The sequence below is a fragment of the Chiloscyllium punctatum genome, chromosome 38 (genome assembly GCF_047496795.1).
Source record: "Chiloscyllium punctatum isolate Juve2018m chromosome 38, sChiPun1.3, whole genome shotgun sequence".
Lineage (NCBI taxonomy): Eukaryota > Metazoa > Chordata > Chondrichthyes > Orectolobiformes > Hemiscylliidae > Chiloscyllium > Chiloscyllium punctatum.
In genome coordinates this window covers 20,721,161-20,742,997 of record NC_092776.1, presented here as the reverse complement: position 1 = coordinate 20,742,997, position 21,837 = coordinate 20,721,161, and the positions used below count along the sequence as shown (strand labels likewise).

The following is a 21,837-nucleotide window of genomic DNA, read 5'->3' as shown; positions in this document are numbered from 1 at the left end:
AACATAAATAATGTCATTCAACAACTGGATTACTTTCTTTGTAGTAAACCTAAGAAATTACACTGATAACTAAAAGGATTCTCAGCAGTGAGTAACACTTGATTCATTGAGATTTTTGAAACTGAATTTTTCTGTAAGAAACGTACTGGTTCTACATAACAATTAATTAAATGCTCCAAATGCATGCAGAAACGTCCTTGCTTTAGATCAACCTGACATGTCAGCAGAATTAATTACAACGCAACAAAGGCATGTTAGTTTCTCAGTGGAAAAGAAGCATTAACACTGCTGTTCCTTTTTTGGAAGCAGTTACAAAGCTGGTCAGAAACAGCCTTTCTCCAAAGTGAACCAGTTTGAAAATTGATGCTGAAAAGAAAAATTGAAAGTCGTTAGAATGTTTAATAGTTGCTTGATATCCACCAAGAGCAAGTCATTCACCAAAACAAATATAAAATGATACATGTTGCACTTCTATTATAAAGTGACCTGCTGTGAAAACTTTGAATGTAGGTGTTTCACAAAGTGAACTATAGTAAAAGTCCTACAATTTAGAACAAAAGGAACCATAAGTAATAACTATATCAAAACACATGAGAATACGAGAACAGCCCCACACAAGATTCTTCTGTGCTAATCTAGTTTGCTAAATGTGGATTTCATGGAAAATTGAGACTTTGGTACACCACAAAAAAGTTTTATTCACTAATAAACCATGGAATAGAACTGGTAAAATGTCTGGTCTTTTTATGACCAAAGTTTCTATTGAAGAAGAATTGATTGTTTTTTTTTCACCTGCCATCAAATGGATCCCAGGGGAGGAGGAGTATTAGAGAACTTTACTGTTGCCCTACCTGTTTCCGGTTAGCATTCTTTTTGAATCTTTATTGTTTCAATCTGTCTGAACCATGGCATTCAAGAATATAGAAACGAGAACACTGGATCAACATTTATTTCTTAAAATAAACTCCAGCAAAGCTACAGTTAATGGAAAACAAAGGAAGTGCTTATTTAATGGTGAAGGATTTATGGTAGAGTATCATTTTTCATCAGTTAATAAGCAGGCAGTGGACCAAATGATAAAGTTCACATAACTCTTTTATTCCACATAATCACCATGACTGTGCAGAATACTAAAATACAAAGTGCGTTCCAGTTTCAATTTATCATGTATTGTACCTGCATTTACACAGGTTTATTTCATTTCCTTTCCTGTGAAGGTAATTTGTACTTCATACAGCAAAATAAATTATATAGAGGATCAAAACTTTGGTACCATAGACACTTTGGAACAGTTATTAAAATCTAATCTTTAAAGAATGGACAAAAACCTGAGCACATCGACAAAAGGCAACTTCAAGAAACTTTCACTTAAACAAATTAAATTTATCCCTCTTTTTCACTAACTGTACAACAGTGTTGTTGTTCACAAATGAACTGTGAAAAAAATATTGCTGAAAAGGGCAGAAAACAGAACACTCTCTTATACACCCTGTGATCACTTTGGTTCAACAAGTCCAAAATGTACAAAACTTCTGTATCGACAAAAAATATTTGGATGGCTTTCAGCTTTTGGTCCTTCTTTAATGATTTATCATACCTTTTGAGAAATGATTACATGTGCATCAGAAAATAAAAACAGATTGCTTCAATCGAATGCAGCCACAACATAACGAGACTTGGATCGGCAAGTAATTTCCGTTTCCATTTGTGCTGACTTAACTCCTTTCAATTCCCTCTGTAATCTTTGAGTGGCACACACCTGTAAAGGCTAGATTTATTTCTCAACAGTATGAAGCACCAAAGCTTCAATTACTGATGACTGCACAAAGCAACAAGTTGATCCCATTTACTTAGCACTTTTTGTTCTGACAATTTATCTGAAATCCTCATATGTGACAGATGGAACAATTACTCTCATTTGACTTAAAAACAAACAACTTAGTTTTGAAAGAAAAGCTAATACTTCTAATACAAACCAATGAAATGTTCACCTTGGAGTTGGGGTTAATAAGACACTTGAAGTCACAACATATGTCACAGCATTCATTTTCTCTCACTTCACTTAATGTTAAGTCAACAAAACCTTCTGGGTTTTGTTATGTCCTGTATATTTTCTTAATTAAATATTCCAATCTAACTGGATTTTAAAAGTCCTTTATGTATAACCTCACTATAATTAGTTTCTTTGAAATGGAAATTAATACCATCCTTTTTTTGGGGGGAGGAAAAAGCTGATTTATAACTCCAGTTAATGCTTTTGATTTCGTCAATAAGATTTCCAAGAAGAGACATGTTCAGGATTGTATTTAAGTGTTGGATTCTCAATTTTCTCTCCTTTTTTTTAAACATGTTTAGTACTGGGTAATGTGTAGCAAGAGAAGCCCATTTTCTCCTTCTATTCATTGGATATTGTGTAAGTGATGCAGCTTGCTAAAAACTACCTGAAAAATCATGGTCAGTTTTCCATGAGGGTGGCAGAATCAAATGAATACTACTAAAAGTCAAAAGAAATCCTATAAAATATACAGTTAGCATCAGACAATTGTTGCCTGAAAATTCAATATGCAAAACAGTCTTTGGCTCAAAGCATGAAAGATGGCAGCATAGTCCAGACTTTACACCAATATAATGGGATGATTTAAGGGGAAAGCCTCAATGTTTTGAAAGCACAAATTATTGAAACAGAGAGGTACTTGCATCCCTGCTAAAGGTTTGAATTCAGTAAACCAGCTGTCGTTTCCTGAAGGCAAATAAAAAGAAGTGCTGATTGTAATGTCCTATTATAATACTGGGCTGTCTATAACCACCTTTACTCAAGATAAGTAAACCATTCAGACAGTCGTTGGTGAAAACCTTTAAAATTGACAAGTGAACTATCTGGGAAGCATTTTTTGACTTTTCTATGACTTTGTTATACAAAAAGCTGCTAACTTTTAAATGAAAATATAGTTTTCAATCTTTAAAAGTCAGAAAATAGTTGTCATATTAGAAAATAAAGATGAAAACTTGATTTTATTCTTTAAGGTTGCAAGTAGTACACAAAAGAAAATATTAGTGATGAAACATTTCTATTCACTGTGCCATAAGTGGAAGAAAATGGTCCAGCTTGGATAAAAAACACCCGGTAGCCAATTGCTCTTGAAGAATCATTAGCTATGGATTATAAACAGAGTTTATTGAGAACTTGCCACTAGCATTTGTTTCTGCTGCTGCCTTTCTGTGTCGAAGAACTCTTTCCAGCTCGTTTTCTTCAGTAACCTGAGTAATTGTTGTCAATGTTCCAACTTTACTAGATTTCTTCAGAAGAAAGAAAACAAACCCGTTACAAAACATAAAGCACAATTTAAATTCAGTGCACAGCACAGGCATCTTCAGTTCCTGAAAGCTTCTGTTAACTATCTTTGTTAGTATCTGCTTGTAAAATTTTAGTTATATTTCAGATTGCAAACCAGAAAGAAGCCACATTTAAGAACCTATTACGACAGGGAATTGGAGCAATTTGCGAATGAAGTATTCAAATAAGTTTCATTTTCATTTATTCTTTCATGGGATGTGAGCATTACAGTCATTTGGAGTCCATCTGTAACTGCCTTTTAATGGAATAGTTTACTAGGTCATTTCAGAAGGTTGTTATAGCTATAGATATTTATAGCTTTATTACAATTCAAACTCTGCCAGATACTCTGACAAAAAATAACTTCTAACATCACACTTGCAGTTTATGAGGGGCAACAGATTACTTGTTTCTCCCTTCTTATAATGCATTCAGGATAAATAAACCGATAGTAATGCCAGGCTTGCATTTCTCAGTTATGTTTCACAACTGTCTGCAATGTACATCACACACAAAATAATCTCTCTAATTGAAATTTTGCAAAGGATTAGAGTACAAGCTTGTCCCAAACAATGCTTCCTTAGCTGGAACGGCAGAACAGAAATGGAATTTTCCAAAGCATTGTTAAAACCTATATTTCTGGATAGTACTGGAGGGCAAATATTATAAAAAAAAAGTCAATATTTTTCAACACAATGATTGGATTTGAATATACTTTAAGATCAAGGCTCAGACAGATTTTTAATCAGTGAGGAAATCAGGGTTATTGGGAAGAGGAAGGAAAGTGGAATTAAGAATGATCAGATCAGCTGTGATCTCATTGACTGACAGAGTAGACCTGATGGGCTGAATGGCCTTCAGCTACTCCTAGCTCTTATGCTCTTAATGATTAAAATTTCCTGATCAACAGAAAACCAGGCTTTGGATTTAAAAATGAGCCAAGTGGACTGCAAGCATTAACATACAAATTTTAATACCAAAATAGAGTTGCTTGGAACCGCATTTTGTTGGATAAAACAATGGATGAAAAATGAGAAAATTTCAAAAGAGAGTCAAGTAGTGCAAGCTAGGTATATACCCATGAGAAATAACTGCAGGGTATTCAAAACTAGAGTACTCTGGATTACTAAGGATATTGATGAGAAAATGAGGAAGATAAAGGAAGCATATGATGCATACGGAATAATAATAGCAATAGAAATCAATGCAGATGACTGGCATAAGAAAGGCTAAGAGGAAGCACAGAGAAAGGATTGCTGGCTGTGCTAAAACAAACAGTAAAGGGTTCTTCAAACGTAATGGTCAATGTGAGCAACTGACTAAAGAGGTGCTACAAAAGCCAGCAGCACTTCAGGAAGAGAAATCGCCAGGCCCTGATGGGATGCATCCCGGGTTGCTGAAGTGGGTAAGGAAGCAAATCGCGAAGCTTTTGACAGAAACTTTTCTCGAAACACAGGATTAATACTGGGTGACTGGAGGATTGTAAATGTGACACCGTTGTTTAAGAACAGGCAAAGGATAACTCAGAAAACTACAGACCTGTTGGCTTGACATCAATTGTGGGAAAATTGATGGAGGCCATAATACAGGATAAGGTAACATGGTAACAGACAATGTGGCTTTGTTAAGGGAAGATTATGTCTGGTAATTTTAATTGAGATCTTTGATGAGGTGACACAGCGTGGATAAGGGTAGTGCTGTGGATGTTTATTTGAACTTGGAGAAAGCATTTAAAAGGTGTCACATGGAAGGTTGGTTAGCAAATTAGAAATGGGACCCGATGAAAGGCTTTTGCCCAAAATATCGATTTTCCTGCTCCTCGGATGCTGCCTGACCCGCTGTGCTTTTCCAGCACCACTCTAATGTAGACATTTGGAGTATTATGTTCAGTTCTGGGCACCATATTTAAAGTTTTAGAGATTGTGCAAAGCAGATTTATGAGAATGATACAAGGAATGAGGGATTTTAGATACAAGGAAAGATTAGAGAGATTGGGTTTATTCTCCTTGATTAAGAGGTGACTTTACTGAGATGTTCAAAATGATGATCAATTTTGACAGAGTAAAGGATATTCTGAATCCACTAATTTGTATGTCAGTAACTAAGGGGGTCACAATATCAAAATTATCAGCAAGACAGCTAGGGGTGAGATAAGGAGAACTGGTCATTCTTTGTGCAAGCATAAAAATAATCATTGATGAATAATTTAATCATAATAGGTTTCATAGCCAATCCCAATCTTGTCCTCATCTGATATCTTCATATATTCACATTTTTGCATTGATTGCCAGATAACAAATCAGGAATGAGGACTTGGAGCAATTTTCCCTCTATTATTGCTGAAGGTCAACTATCATGTATTCACCGCCTCCAAAGGTGAGCTAATCAGCAATGAACTGAAATTAGAAGTGGAACCTTAACCTCTGCATTGTTGAGTCATACACCATCGCTGAAAGAGTTTTCTAGCATAGCAGCTTTCCAAATAGATAAAAACTTCTCCCTTCACATACAGACAACAATTTTTCTCTAAATCCCTTGCTAATTTTTCCCCAAGCTGTAGCACCTGTGTCCAAAACAGGAAGCTATGCCTGTTTGACTCTGTCAGCATTTATTATACAAAGCAGTGAATCAATTTGGATTGTGGACAACACATTAGAGTCTAAGCCTAAAACACAGCATCTGTTGTCTGTGCACCCCGACAATCGACAGTAGTAATCCTTTTCACTTTGTTTGTTAACAACCATTAGATCATCTCTCTTACATTCAACTGGTAAGGCAGATTATGCTGCTTTATAAAGAATCAAAGCAAAGTCTGTAGTATCCAACCGGAGTCACTTCACTTTCCTTCCTGATTTCTTATACTGCTGGCCCATGCTGGAGTACAACATGAGACCAATTAGAGACTGGGAGAACTGCACCTACAGCAAAAGAGTCAGTTTGACCCAGGTCACTCTTAGGTAGTTTTGACAATAGCATCTGCAAGTGTTTGTGGACAATTCATGTCAGCAGATAGAAATGAACCTAAACCGAGGAAAAGAATTTTTTTTTTTAAATGCTTGGGAATTAAACTCAAGACTTACCAACATTCCTCTGAGTTCTTGGAGTGCATTTTCTTCCGGAGGTTCATTCTTATTCAGTCGAGTCTAGAAACAAAGAAGCAGACTGTAAACAAGAAGAGTAAAGCACTCAGATGTGAAGCTAATTAACTGCATTAATAGCTGCAACTAACAGCCTCTAAAGGATACTACATTAAATAATCTATTCTACTGTGTTCAGAAAATGAGGATAATGAAAGACAACAAATAAATGAATTTTGATGAGAAACCTTTTCAGGAAGTAAAATACTGGAAGCTACAATTCTGGGTTAAGTAAGTACTTCTGATTTGCATTTTGGACTGACCTTTAAACTTGACTAATGTGCTATTTATTAAATTAAATTGTGTCAACTGGTACAAATCTTATTTAGTACAAACTGATGCACATATTTGAGAAAAACAAAGGAGCAATATGAATGTTACTTTGTTTCAGAATTTCAAATGTTTCGAGGTTGTCTACTGTTCAGAATTTTAACAGTTGATTAGAAGTACTGTATTCATTGTACCATTCAGTTGCAATTATGTTCATTAGGAATCTGATGAAATCTCGGCATTATAAGAATTACATGATGTCCAACCCTGTATTGGATTAATTCAGGCAGGACTAAAGTGATTAAATCCAGGAAAGGCATCACACATTTTAGCACTATGTCATGATCCTGAAGGACTTAGCTGCTGGACAATCAGTTGCCATCGCTCTTGCTCCCGGGGCATTGATTACATAAAGCAAAAGTCAGAATGTTTGTGAGCAGCAAGGTATAAAGAAATATAATAAGTGGAATAGTGCATTTGTTGACTTGAATCATTGCTACCAGCTATCAATATATGAATTCTATGCCACATAAATAACTATTGAGGATCTGCCACAAAGTTCAATACCCTATCTGGAGTTTCTGTGCCTTCATATTTGGTGTCAATTGAAAGCAAGCTGTTCAGGTAATTTAACGGTGATCACATACTATTGAATCTGTCCAAAATTTTCTATTTCCCTCTTTCACTAAGGAGACTGATGACTAACTCTCATCTGAAATTATACAAATAAAATGACTTGCCAGAGATTACTTAATCTCAGCTATTATTTTATTCTGTCACTGTGTGTTTGGATTGCAGACTTTGTAAAGGAATAGAAATTCATCACATGTTGCTATCAACAATGATTTGCAATAACTGTTGAGCTACCCTGTTAGTATGATCAACTTTCCGAAGGTGAACACCCTTCTTAATTCTCTCCATCATTTCATCAACAGCCTGTTTCTTCAGATCTTCTAAAGGTTTCCCTGGAGAAAAAAAAACTTATATATTTGAAACATAATATTCAGAAAATGAGTTTCTGACAGTGCAATAAATAACAGAACATTTGAGAGATACTTAGCAGGTCTGACAGTATTCCCGGACGAAAGAAAAGGAGCGTCAGAATTTGCAGAGTTGAGGTAATTCCAGATTTCATAAACCTGGGAAAAAGAAAGTGCTCCAGAAAATCAGAAGTTCATTTTGGAGGACAGGTTTCATAGCAATCTGTGTGCTGACCCCAGAAACAGTGCAGAGGTTGCCAGGTATGGAGGCAGGCTGGATGGAAGGTAGAGTCACGTGCTGATACTTTGTCAAAGCACTAAACTAAACAACATAGATCATAGAAAAGTACAGCACAGAACAGGCCCTTTGGCCCACGATGTTCTGTCGAGATTTAATCCTAATGTAACATATAGTAACTTAACCTACGCACCCCTCAACTCAACTCATCCATGTGCATGTCCAGAAGTCATTTAAATGTCCCCAATGATTCTGTTTCCACCACCACCGCTGGAAACATATTCCATGCATTCACAACTCTCTATGTAAAAAACCTACCTTTGACGTCTCCTTTATACCTTCCTCCTAATATCTTCAAACTATGACTTCTTGTACCAGTCAATCCTGCCCTGGGGAAACGTCTCTGGCTATTGACTCTATCTATTCCTCTCTCCTCCCCCTCTCCAGAGAGAAAAGCCCGAGCTTATTCAACCTTTCTTCATAAGGCAAGCCCTCCAGTCCAGGCAGCATCCTGGTAAACCTTCTTTGCACCCTCTCCAAAGCCTCTGTATCTTTCCTATAGTAAGGCGACCAGAACTGGACACAATATTCCAAGTGTGGCCTCACCAGGGACTTGTAGAGCTGCAGCAAAACCTCACAGCTCTTAAACTCTATCCCCCTGTTGATGAAAGCCAAAACACCATATGCTTTCTTAACAACCCTATTCACTTGGGTGGCAACTTTGAGGGATCTATGTACTTGTACACCTAGATCCCTCTGTTCCTCCAAACTGGCAAGAATCCTGTCTTTAATTCTATATTCAGCATTCGAGTTCGACCTTCCAAAATCCATCACTTCGCATTTATCCAGGTTGAACTCCATCTGCCATTTCTCAGCCCAGCTCTGCATCCTGTCTATGTCACGCTGCAGCCTGCAGTAGCCCTCTATACTATCGACGGCACCTCCAACCTTTGTGTCATCTGCAAATTTACTAACCCACCCCTCAACCTCTTCATCCAAGTCATTCATAAAAACTACAAAGAGCAGAGGCCAAAGTACAGAGCCCTGTGGGATCCCACTCAACTCTGTCCTCCAGGCAGAATACTTTCCATCTACAACCACTCTCTGCCTTCTGTCAGCCAGCCAATTCTGAATCCAGACAGTCAAATATCCCTGTATCCCATACTTCCTGACTTCATGGATGAGCCTACCATGGGGAACCCTATCAAATGCCTTGCTGAAATCCATATACACCACATCCACTGCTCGACTGTCATCGACCTGTCTTGACACCTCCTCAAAGAACTCAATAAGATTTGTGAGGCATGACCTGCCCCTAATAAAGCCATGCTGACTGCCTTTAATCACACTATGCTTTGCCAAATAGTCATAAATCCTTTCCAAAACTTTGCTGACCGCAGACGCTAGACTGACTGGTCTGTAATTGCCAGGGATTTCCCTATTACCCTTCTTGAAAAGAGGAACAACATTCGCCTCCTTCCAACCCTCCGGTATGACTCCCGTGGAGAGTGAGGAGGTAAATATCCTGGCCAGCGGCTTAGCAACATCCTTTCTCACTTCCCGGAGCAGTCTAGGATAAATCTGGTCTGGCCCTGGGGACTTATCAATCTTAATGTTTTCCAAAATTTCTAGCACATCAACTTCATCAATCTTGATCTGGTCAAGACTGTCTCCCAGCTCCTCCAAATTTTCATTTATACAAGTTCCCTTTCCTTGGTGAAAACCGAAGCAAAAAACTCACTTAGGGCTTCCCGTATCTGCTCAGACTCCATGCACAAGTTCCCTCCATCGGTCTGTCGACATACTGAGTAAGGAAACCCTCCTTAACACACCTGACAAAATTGGCTCCATCCGAACAATCTGCACTTAGGAGGTTCCAGTCGATATTGGGAAAGTTGAAATCACCCATAACAACATGCTACTTTTGCATTTCTCTAGAATCTGCTCGCCTATGAGATCTTCAATCTACCTACTGCTATTAGGTGGTCTGTAGAAAACCCCCAATGCGGTGGCTGTTCCTAACTTCCACCCATGCTGACACAGGAAACAAACTTTCCTCAACAACCTTTGTTTCTGTAGCTGTGATGCACTCTCTGATGAGCAATGCTACACTCCCTCCTCTTTTTCCACCCTTCCTGTTCTTTTTAAATTATCTAAACCCTGGAACATCAAGCAACCATTCCTGAAGTTGTGAAACCCACGTCTCCGGTACGGCCACAACATCATAGTCCCAAGTACTGATCCATGCTCTAAGTTCATCACTCTTATTTTGGACACTCCTTGCATTAAAACAGACACACTTTAACCGACCCCTTTGTTTCATCGCGTGAGAAGCCTTACTTTTCGATTCAATATATCCTGTCACTGTCATGTCTGCAACTGACCCCCTCTCAGACATGTGGCTCTGATTCCCACCCCCCTGCCAAATTAGTTTAAACCCTCATGAATCACACAAGCAAATCTCCCAACCAGGACATTTGTACCCCTCCAGTTCAGGTGCAACCCACCCTTCATGTACAGGTCCCACCTTCCCCAGAAGGTATCCCAATGGTCTAGGTATTTGAAGCCCTCCCTCCTGCACCACATGTTAAGCTGCATTCGCTGACTGTTCCTCATCTCACTATCTCGTGACACCGGTAGCAAACCTGAAATCATTACTCTATTTGTCCCGCTCTTCAGCTTCCAACTAACTGTAGTCACTTTTCAGATCCTCTATCCCTTTCCTGGCTATATCATTGGTATCAATATGTACCACGATTTCTGGCTGCTCCCCCTCCCCCTTCAGAATCTTATAAACCCGATCGGCAACATCCCGGACACTGGCACCAGGGAGGCAACATACCTTCCGGGAGTCCCATTCCTGACCACAAAATCTCCTGTCAATCTGTCTGACGATTGAGTCCCCTACCACTAGTGCTTTTCTATATCCCCCCCTTCCCTTCTGAACCACAGTGCCAGGCTCAGTGCCAGAGACCTGACAACTGTGGTTTACCCCTGAACATGTCAAAGATTACCCTCCAGTTCTCACCTTTCCCATGCTAACCAATGCTACCTCATTGCCCCACCCAAGCCATTGTAGAACATCATATCCTCCATGCCAAATTATGCCATTCCATGCACTTGATGATCCTCTTCCTCCATAGCAACCTATACACTAGCTGAAAGACGTCTCAAACTCTCCACGCTAAACTATTCTCTTCAACTCGCCTCCTAGGTTTCCTTGTACTTCATACCAAGATATAACCCTTTGCTTACCCCCAACAGCCCTTCATAGCCTCCATGCCACCGTATGCCCCCCCATCCACACCTTTTAAGGCTGTATGTTAACTTATTGCCAATCCATGCTAACATGTTCCCCTGAACTTACATCCATTTAAACTTACACCAACAAATGCCAGCTCATACAGTGGAGACAATTGGTAGACTTCAAGACCCATAAAATTCCTTAATTGTCCAAAGATAAATTTACTATTTCAAAAGAAAAAGCTTTTGATGATGAAAATAAAACTGTCACTACATTTAACTCACTTTAGTCCCTAATAAATACAACCTTTAGGACTCAGTCAAACTTCAGTTTCTAAGCAAAAAACAAAAAACTGCAATACTGGAAATCTGAAACAAAAATAGCTGGTTTGGAAGCTGCTATCAATAACAAGCTTCAGTTAACTTCTATAATGCATCTTGGGAGATGGTAAACACTACAAAATCTGAGCAATCAGTTCTTAAGAAGAGTCACTGGATCCCAAAATGCTTTCTCTCCGCAGATACTGCCAGACCTGCTGATTTTCTCCAGCAATTTCTGTTTTTGTTTGTTATATTTTCTATGGCGAATTGGACTTGTCAGTCAAATACTGAACTGACAGGAATCCCACTGTGACAATGAAGTACGGCAAAATCAGTCATGGAGCTTAATCCCATAATGTGAACCTTCAAGCTTATATGAAGAGACAGAATGAAATAGTAAACACTTAAAGGATGGGAGTCTTTAAATGACTTGACAGTTCCTTTTCCATCTCTCTTAACAATTCCAATGAGTTCATACATTTTTACACATATTATTTTGATGTTTAAAAATTCCAAAGAGCATCTTCCCTTTCCAAAAATGTCCTGGATCATCCAGAAGAATGCCCAACCTCTCTAAAGAAATTTAGCACCTTTTAACCTTCTGCTAATAGATCTGAACCACAGGAATCATGTTCTGGACATTCCACTGGCAAAAATAAAACCCACCTGTGTTGTGAGGCACAGGTCCAGTAGTTTGAGTATGCCATCTTTGTTGATAGGTTCAACGTCCTGTTGTCTGTTCTGTACGTCCAGCAGGTTGGCTATTGTTTCTCTAGCTAGGATTTTGTTGATAGAGGTGAACAGCACACAAACCAACAGCCACTCTCAGACAACAACTCACCAGAATGAAGGACCCGATGCCCAGCATGAGCAAAACCAACGTAGTCTACAAAATCCCATGCAAGGACTGCACAAAACACTACATAGGACAAACAGGAAGACAGCTAACGATCCGCATCCATGAACACCAACTAGCCATGAAACGACACAACCAGCTATCCTTAGTAGCCACACATGCAGATGACAAGCAACATGAATTCGACTGGGACAACACTTCTATTATAGGACAAGCCAAACAGAGAACAGCCAGGGAATTCCTAGAGGCATGGCACTCATCCACAGATTCAATCAATAAGCACATCGACCTGGACCCAATATACTGGTCACTGCAACGGACAGCTGGAACTGACAACCGGAAACAGCAGATTCAAACCACAAATGCTGGAGGAAAGATCACAGAAGCGCTTCACAGGAGGCTCCCAAGCACTGAGGATGTCACCTAGACAGGGGACGAAACGTCTGCAACACAAATTCCCAGCTCGGTGAACAGAACCACAACGACGAGCACTCAAGTACAAATCTTTTCACAAACTTTGGTGTTTATAACTGCTTTTACAGTCTGATAACACCAAATTAGCTTCAAGTAAAGCTTAATAAATTCTTTGATCAATATTCCCTGTGCCCTGCACATTGCTGGGCTGTGATTCCCTTTATTGCATAGTTTTTTTTAGATTACTTACAGTGTGGAAACAGGCCCTTCGGCCCAACAAGTCCACACTGCCCCGCTGAAGTGCAACCCACTCATACCCCTACATCTACCCCTTACCTAACACTACTGTTTCTTGGATTCACTCTTGAGAATCAGTCTGCTTTGCTTTTACAGTAAGAACCTCATATTGATCTAGGTGAGTGTGTTTATGTACATGTGCTTTTTTATTAACTAACACAATGTCCCTGTATTAACAATGTTAGGCTGGGGACTAAACAGCTAAAGGTTTGCCTAGGACACCTAATAATTTTGCAGCAGCTGTGGCAGCTACAGATATATCTATGTTTGGTTAATTTACATTGCTGGGCAATCATATTTCCCAGCAGGTTGTCAGTACTGGGGATTCTACAAAGGTGGTGTACTGAATTTCAGATAAGCGTTCTCCATTGTTAGAGATAGTTATCGCCTGACACTTATGCACCCTGGTCCTGATTGACTTACCTATCCCCTCCTCCACCTGCCAGACTAGTAGCTCCCCGATACTTTTTGACAAAACAAACAAACCATTTGGCTACTTATCAGCTGGAACCTGGATGTTGTTCAGAACATGCCAACCGTCAGCACAAATGGCTCCAACATCACAGAGACTTTCTCAGAATGAAAGAACATCGCAGGGTTTGCTCTTGTTAAAAATATGGAGCAAGAAAACAGAAGGCTAACCAATTCAGATATTAAATATAGTTTTAAGCAATTAAAGTTAAGTTTCCAGTTCTGACATATTTTAAATCAATTTTTTTTAAAAAGCACACAAGTGAAATGCGTCAGATCCTGTTGCTTACCTGCTTCTTCAGGTAGGGCCTTTCCAACACCAGACAAATTGGATGTTTTCTGTCCTTTACAAATGATCTTCATCAGATTTCTGTTGAAACATAAATGTGTTTTCTTAAAGCCTTCATTTGGATGGTAACATTCAGGCCCAGCTCCACTGGTAGGAAGATATTTACTGTAGTGGATAGACTGGCAATATTGAACAGGAAATGTGGAAGACCCCATCCCTTCACCATCTGGTTGCCTACCCACCCACCCATCACTCAGGATCCAACTGATTCACCCTATTCCTCCATTAACCTATCACCCAACCCACCAGTATCTCCCCCAACACCTCCAGGCTGCCTCCCCTAGCCTGGCTCAATCCCTGAACCCCTCAACATCCCAACATTCTCAGGCCTAACCCAACCCTAACCCAATTCCTCAATAACCAATCCACCCCATCCCATGTCCATATCTACCTCCCACTTTAACTGACACCCCCCCACACCCAGATGCCACCCTATCCTCTTACTTATCTCACACCCACATCTCCTTACCCACTTACCTTCTTACTAAGAATTAATTAGTGCAGAATACTAAACATGAAAATCTAATTACTCTTAGAATTAATAACAGCCATGAAATATTTAAAAGAAATTTTAAAATGCTCAATAGCAATAATATTAAATCTTTTAAATTAAACAGAAAGGAAAGCTATGTGATATCTGAAAAATGCTGCACAACTTATCCAATCTACTGTGGAATTTACAACTTATTGAGCAATTTAACCCTTACGTAATCTGCTATTGCTCTGAGGGGGAATTGCCAGATCCTGCCAATCACACGTGGGTGAGGCTTCACTTGCCCCCCACTCCCCCTCCCTTACATCACAGCCTCCCCACTTTCCTACGATGGAAGTTTCAGAGAGCAGCCAGCATTGGAATACTGGCCATAAAAAGCATGGGCCTTTTAGTTGGTACCTTTTCCTGTAATCGGCATTAGTTGGAACAGTTCCAACACCAAACAGAAGATCTAGACTAAATTACTCTACAAAAGTGAAAGAGCTGACTTATCAGTTTTGGTCACCAATCCTAAACTGACCATCATGCTAATAATTCTGGTTAATTTTGCCATTACATTCCAGATGAGAATCCACACTCATAGTAAGTGCAGTGAATAAAGGCCAAAAACATAGCAGGTAATTCCTCATCAGGCATTCCCTGGGCACATTGTTCCCTGGGCAAGAGCAGCTCAGCCTCATGAGCTGAATGGCTGAAAAATGCCATGGCCTCATCTTATCCAATGTTACATCAAAATATAAACTTGCAATGTTGTATTTATTTAAGTATTTCAGGTATTTTTTCTTATGGCAAAATTAATCATTTTATAGCAAAGATTTTGCAATATAAAATTGCATGCCAAACCCAAGAAAACATCATGTTCCACTGCTCATACCAGTCAAATATGGAATAGTTTAATGAAGGTTTCTTGGGACTTTGAATAGGGCTGCCTCCCATCAGCAGCACCTAAAATGAAACTATCCACTGGTCAGAAAATGGTGAGAAAATAGATCTGAATTTTCAAAATGTGGTGTCAGCAGTCCACGCCCATTCAATTTCCAATATGTACTGCCTCCAGATTTCTACAGCTGCAAGTTATTGTCAGTATACTGTCTGAAGAATGTCAAGTTGTAACCATTATTCAGCATACATTTCTAACTGCTAAATGCAATGTCGCAAATCGTGTTGAGCAAGTGGCTTTCTGCATTTTATTACATACAAGATGTGCATTAGGCCTTTGCATGAGCTTGTTGCTACTGGCATAACAGGCACACTCCATTCAATAGCAAAAGGTTTATGAATAGAAAAGTAAACCACAGCACTGTTAAACTTTAAGATTTCAAACTCTCACGACAGAAAGGTTGTGGGTGAGTTGAAACTTATACAAGACTTTTACCTGGCACTCCTTTTACTGCAGCTTTGTATCTCTCCTCCCTTTAATTAAAGTTCTACATATTGCATTACCTGCCCCTTAGCACTGAGTTTGGTTGAAGGAACAGTAATGGTGCAACCAATATATCTAATGGCATCCATGGACTGGTGTTATAACTGCCCAATAGATCAATTGTTCACTCCAGCCAGAGGTAGCTTAGGATGGCAAGATGTTTCACAGTGGTAGTGATGAGGATCTTTGATTGTTTTCTTCTTTATTCATTCCGGGGATGTGGACTTGACTTTACTGCCCATCAATATTTGTCCTTGAAAAGGTAGTGATGAACTGTCTCAAACTATTGAAATCTATTTGGTGCAGAAGTACCCACAAAGTTGTTTGGGAGGAAGTCTCTAGGATTTTAACTGAGTTAAATCTTAAAATAATATAAAAGAAACACTTTTTATGAAGTAACTGTACTGTACAATGTTAAGTTGAAATATAGTAAAGGGAATGTTCATATATTTAACATAGTATTAAACAGTTGCCAAATGTTGCTGGAAGACATCATCCTACTTGAAAATTCTAGCACAATTTAAACAGCCCTGAATCACATATCGCTAAAACTGATTCTAGAAAAAAATATACTTTTATTACTTGAGCGGACTTGAAGAGGGTGATGGCATTGGAGGTGGCGGTGGCAGTGATAGTGTTGATTTTTCTGCTTGTTGGATCTGCTTCTGTAGCTCATCAACTGTAACAGAGGTACCAGAGTTTTAAATCCAGTGGTCAGAGTATTCGCAAGTTATAGAAAATCATAATGGCATTCTGTGTTTGAAAAAAGATACATCAATTAGATTTCAGTTGCTGAGGTGTATATTTTCTGCAGCTTCCAAAATGACTATCTTTTGTTCCACCATCCTCCACCACATTTGCTGCTTACCAGACCACTTTCTTCCAAACATTCAACCACTGCGCTGATTGAAACCTTTGTCCATTTTTAACTACTAAAACTTTCATTTCTTCACTACTTTCTTAATCAATATCCCTGCTTCAAGCATCAGTTCATCCAAAATCTTGCAGCCACATCCTTTCTTGCACCAATTCCCTTAGTCCAGTAAGCTCCCTAGTGTTCTAGCTTTGCTGTTTGCTTGTGCTCCAGTGAGTCAATTTGAAAATTATTGCTTTTATTTTCAAAGTACTATTTACCTCACTGTTCATGAGAGAGCCAATCTCATTCTCTGTTCTCATATACTCTAAAACATGTAACAGAGTCTCGTTTCCTCCACTTCACAACTGATGCCCATCCATTCATTCACTGTGGGCCAGCCCCTGCTCTGAGCTGTTTTCCTCTCAATTATCACCTCGTTCCTGCTTTAAAAGTCATTAATTTTGATATACTTTAAGTTCCTTCGTCTAGCTTCTCTGGAGATTGTTAATTTCTTTCATTCCTACTGAAGCCTCTCCAATTACAAAAAGCGCCAAGATGTCTATGTGAGGAAATTAATTTAAATACAAGTTGTTACACAATGTGTAAAAGCAGATAAATAATCTTTCATGAAAAACAGAGAATACCATTGTGTCGTGGACTAAAACTCACAATGTCAGAAGAAGCTGGGAAAAATGTGAAGTTTTGAATGCTAGTACAAATCCAATTCAGAGCCACATTCAAAAAGCTCCAAGTTCCACAAACATTGTTTGGGGTAGCAGTCAACAAATGTTTTCAAAGTATTTTGCACATCATTTTCAGAAGTCAAACGCGGTCTTTGCCATTTGGCGCAGGATTAAAAATAAAAGCAGCGAATGTTGGAAGTCAAGCAGCACATGTGGTCATTGACCTGAAATGTTAACTCTACCTTTCTCTCCACAGATACTGCCCAGACCTGCTGAGCACTTACAGCATTCTTTGGCTTTTACTTTGCTTGCATTAGCACCAGGTTAAACTGCATTATTACAAATCTACATTACATTACAGTGCCGACATTACACTTACTGGTGTGTTTCAGATCTTTCACTTGCTGGGAATAGTTTTGGCATTTTAGTTCGAGTTCTTCTTTGTCTTCTTTGAGAAGCTCAAGCTGTTTCATCAGTGAATTTAATTCCTTCTTAAGGGTGCAATCATCTAATTGTTCCTGCATCTCCTTTAGCTGTCAGCATAAGGAGGAAAGGATTACATTGATTATGTACATCTGCTCTATGTTCCCTGTGTCTGTTAAAGGTCTTTATGTCACTTACATATGAAATGGAAGCAGAAGTAAAGCAGAAACATTTAGAATTATAAAGTCATTGAGTTGTACAGCACAAAAACAGACCCTTCAGTCCAACTCATTCATGCCAACCAGATATCCTAAAATGAATCTAATCCCATTTGCCAGAATTTGGCCCATATCTCTCTCAACCCTTCCTATTCATTTAGGAGAAAGTGAGGACTGTAGCTGCTGGAGCTCAGAGGTGAGAGTGTGGTGCTGGAAAAGAACAGGTCAGGCAGCATCCAAGAAGCAAGAGAATCAATGTTTCAGGCAAGAGCCTTCAACAATGACGATTCTCCTGCTCCTCAGATGCTGCCTGACCTGCTGTGTTTTTCCAGCGTTACACTCTTGACTCCTTCCTATTCATAAGTAATCTAATCTAATCTAAAAAAAAATGTACCCATCCAGATGCCTTCTAAATGCTGTAATTGTACCAGCCTTCACCGCTTCCTGTAGCAGCTCATTCCATACATGCACCACCCTCTGTATGAAAAAAAATGTCTCTTTAGGGTCCTTTTAAACTTTCACCTCTCACCTTAAATGTATGCACTCTAGTTTTGGATTCCTCTACCCTGGGATAAAGATCTTGGTTATTCATCCTATCTATGCCCCTCATGATTTTATAAACTTCTATATGGTCACTGCTCAGCGTCCCATTCTCAAAGGAAAACACCCCACAGCCTATTCAATATTTCCAATAGCTCAAACCCGCCAACCCTTGCAAATCTTTTCTGCACCATTGTATTTGATCCCTCTAGCCCGCTCTGCCTTTCAATAATATCATTGCTGATTTGTTTATGTTTCAATTTCCATTTTCCCATCCATCTCAAGAACTTTTGACTTCCTTCCTTAACAAGAACCTACTTCTGCCTTAAAAATATTTAACGACCCTCCCTCCACTGCCAGGGGCAGAGTGTGCCAAAGTTGCACAATGCTCTGACAGAAAAATATTTCTCCTCATCTCTGTTATAAAAAAGTGGCCACTGAGTTTTAAAACAGTGTCCCCTAGTATTATGATTGTAACTAATGTTTATACTGGACATATCAGATCCCAGATTGAAATCTGGCTTGATAGGTCCTTTTTTTTGTTTTAATGAAGTGATCTTTCACCGAAACACAAGCTTGTTATGCTACAGATTTAGGCTTAACATTAAAATTCAAGTTTATTACACAAAGAAATGAAGATAAAATAGAATAAAGCAAATTATTTACATAGAACACATAATTAAAGATTTAACTCCATTTAATCCCAAAAGCCCCTTTAATTCAAAAATCCCATACTCACACCAGAGTGAATTTCCTTTTCCAACACACTATAGAATTTAAAGGTAATTTCAAAGAATCTGACAGTGTCTTCCTCAAATTTTCATACACAGAGCATAAACTTACTGAGCATCAGATAAGCCCTTCATGTTGTAACCAAACACTTTTGGTCTAGAGCTCTTACTAACATTCCATACATGCACCGGCTTCTCCATGAAAAAGATGCCCCTTAAGCCACTTTAAAAATTTTCCCCAATCACTTTAAACCTAAGCCCTCTAGTTTTGGACACCCCTACCCTGGAGAAAAGACTTAGGCTATTCACACTATTCCATGTTCCTTATGATTTTATAAACCTCTACAAGGTCACCCCTCAGCCCCTGACACTCCAGGGAAAGTAGCCCCAGCCTAATTAGCTTCTCCCTATAGCTCAAACCCTCCAACCCTGGCAACATCCTTGTAAATCTTTTCTGAACTCTTTCATGTTTCACAACATCCTTCCTATAGTAGGGAGGCCAGAATTGCATGCAGTATTCCAAAGGTGGCCTAACCAATGACCTGTACATATGTCACTAGTTCAAATTCAAAGATATATATATATATATATATATATATATACACACACATATGTATATCATTTATTTTTGAGTTTGGATCTTTGAATCTGAACTAGTGACATATGGGTTTTCTTTGTATCTAAAGGGCTTTTGACAATTAGCTATTATAAGGGATTAGAGGAAGATAGTGGTTATGTCACTGGATTAGCAATCCAGAATCCCAGGCTGATGTTCAAGGGACATTGAATCGTACCATGACAGATGGTGAGTTTTATTTCAATTATAAAAAGGGAATAAAATGCCTCAGGCGACTGACTGTGTGGAGTTTGCATGTTCTCCCCGTGTCTACGTGGGTTTCCTCCGGGTGCTCCGTTTTCCTCCCACAGGCCAAAGATGTGTAGGTCAGGTGAATTGGACATGCTAAATTGCCCATAGTGTTAGGTAAGGGGTAAATGTAGGGGTATGGGTGGGTTGTGCTTCGGCGGGTCGGTGTGGACTTGTTGGGCCGAAGGGCCTATTTCCACACTGTAAAATAATCTAATCTAATCTAAATCTAAAACAGCTAGCTTAATTGTGGCCATGAAAACATTTCCAATTGTATTAAAAACTCATCTGGGGCAGTAATGCCTTTTAGGGAAGGAAATTTGTTTTCCTTACCTCATTTGGCCTACATGTGATTCCAGATGCACAGCAACGTGGCTGACTCTTAAATGCCCTCTGAGTGTTTGGGGATGAGCATAGCCAGCATGTCATATCCATGAATGAATAAAGGTATTTCTTTATCCATAGTGATTTATTTGAAAATGCAGAATGAGAAAAAATGCTTCCAGAGAGTAATGAGTTTTTGTTTACATTAGCTGTCCATACGAACACTTCACTCAACATATCATAACCTGCATTTGCCTAACCATACCAACTTAATTATAGCCTCTAAACCAGCTAATTTTATTGAACTATGAATTTCATTCCACCATCTTACACAAATGAATCTAAACAAAATACAAGGAACTGTATTAGATTACTTACAGTGTGGAAACAGGCCCTTCGGCCCAACAAGTCCACACCGACCCTCCGAAGAACAACCCACCCAGACCCATTCCCCTACATTTACCCCTTCACCTAACACTATGGGCAATTTTCCATGGCCAATCCACCTAACCTGCACATCTTTGGACTGTGGGAGGAAACCGGAGCACCCGGAGGAAACCCACGCAGACACGCGGAGAATGTGCAAACTCCACACAGACAGTTGCCTGAGGCGGGAATTGAACCCGGGTCTCTGGTGCTGTGAGGCAGCAGTGCTAACCACTGTGCCACCGTGCCGCCCGTATCACCAACCAAAAATGAGTATGGGGACACTCTTCCAAGCTGGGAAATAAAATTGCAGGGTACGCATGTACTTAGCTAGGAGAGTTAAAATGTATCAAGCCGAGCTTCATTTCTATTTTCATTTTGCTTATCATGGAGACTTTTAAAGACGTTTGTATTCTCACTATACATGAGTCCACAGTTGAGGGTCACTATGAATAAAATTATTCCTATATTTAATTGCCAGTTTTCTCTATATTTATAAATGATTGTTTCACAGACCAATGGCATTATTCCACAGCAGCATTTTCAACTAGGCTTACATGATAACAAGGGAGGATTATCTGAAGAGCAATTTCACATATAATGCCCTACGATCAGTCAGATTAAGGCATTATATGTTAGATTGTTCTTTATATAATCCTCCCACATGCACAGCCAGTTGAAAATGCTGATGCAGAATAATGCCATTGGTTCTTTTTTATAACTGATGCTTACATTTATTTTATGACAGGAATGATATACCATAAGAATAAAAATGACCTAGAAAGGTCTCAAAGATTTGGCATAATTTCTTCAAAAACATTGGAAAAATCTAAAGGAGATATTCCAGCTAAGAAGAAACAGAATTTGATTACAAAGAGAAAGCATGATGACAGCTACATTCAATGTAGATTCTCAAAGCTTGGAAATGATATTCCATCAGGTAGG

At 39.1% G+C, this 21,837-nt stretch overlaps 1 protein-coding gene across 1 annotated transcript in view; it reads right to left on the bottom strand.

Annotated features, from left to right (window-relative positions):
- Nucleotides 1-1,117: 1,117 nt before the first annotated feature.
- shtn1 (shootin 1) overlaps nt 1,118-21,837 on the bottom strand; it is a 109,863-nt gene continuing 89,143 nt past the window's right edge. The window contains 6 exon segments of the mRNA XM_072557342.1: nt 1,118-3,297; nt 6,415-6,477; nt 7,609-7,706; nt 13,852-13,931; nt 16,409-16,505; nt 17,745-17,898. Coding sequence (XP_072413443.1) covers nt 3,154-3,297; nt 6,415-6,477; nt 7,609-7,706; nt 13,852-13,931; nt 16,409-16,505; nt 17,745-17,898 — 636 coding nt within the window. The 3' untranslated portion in view covers nt 1,118-3,153.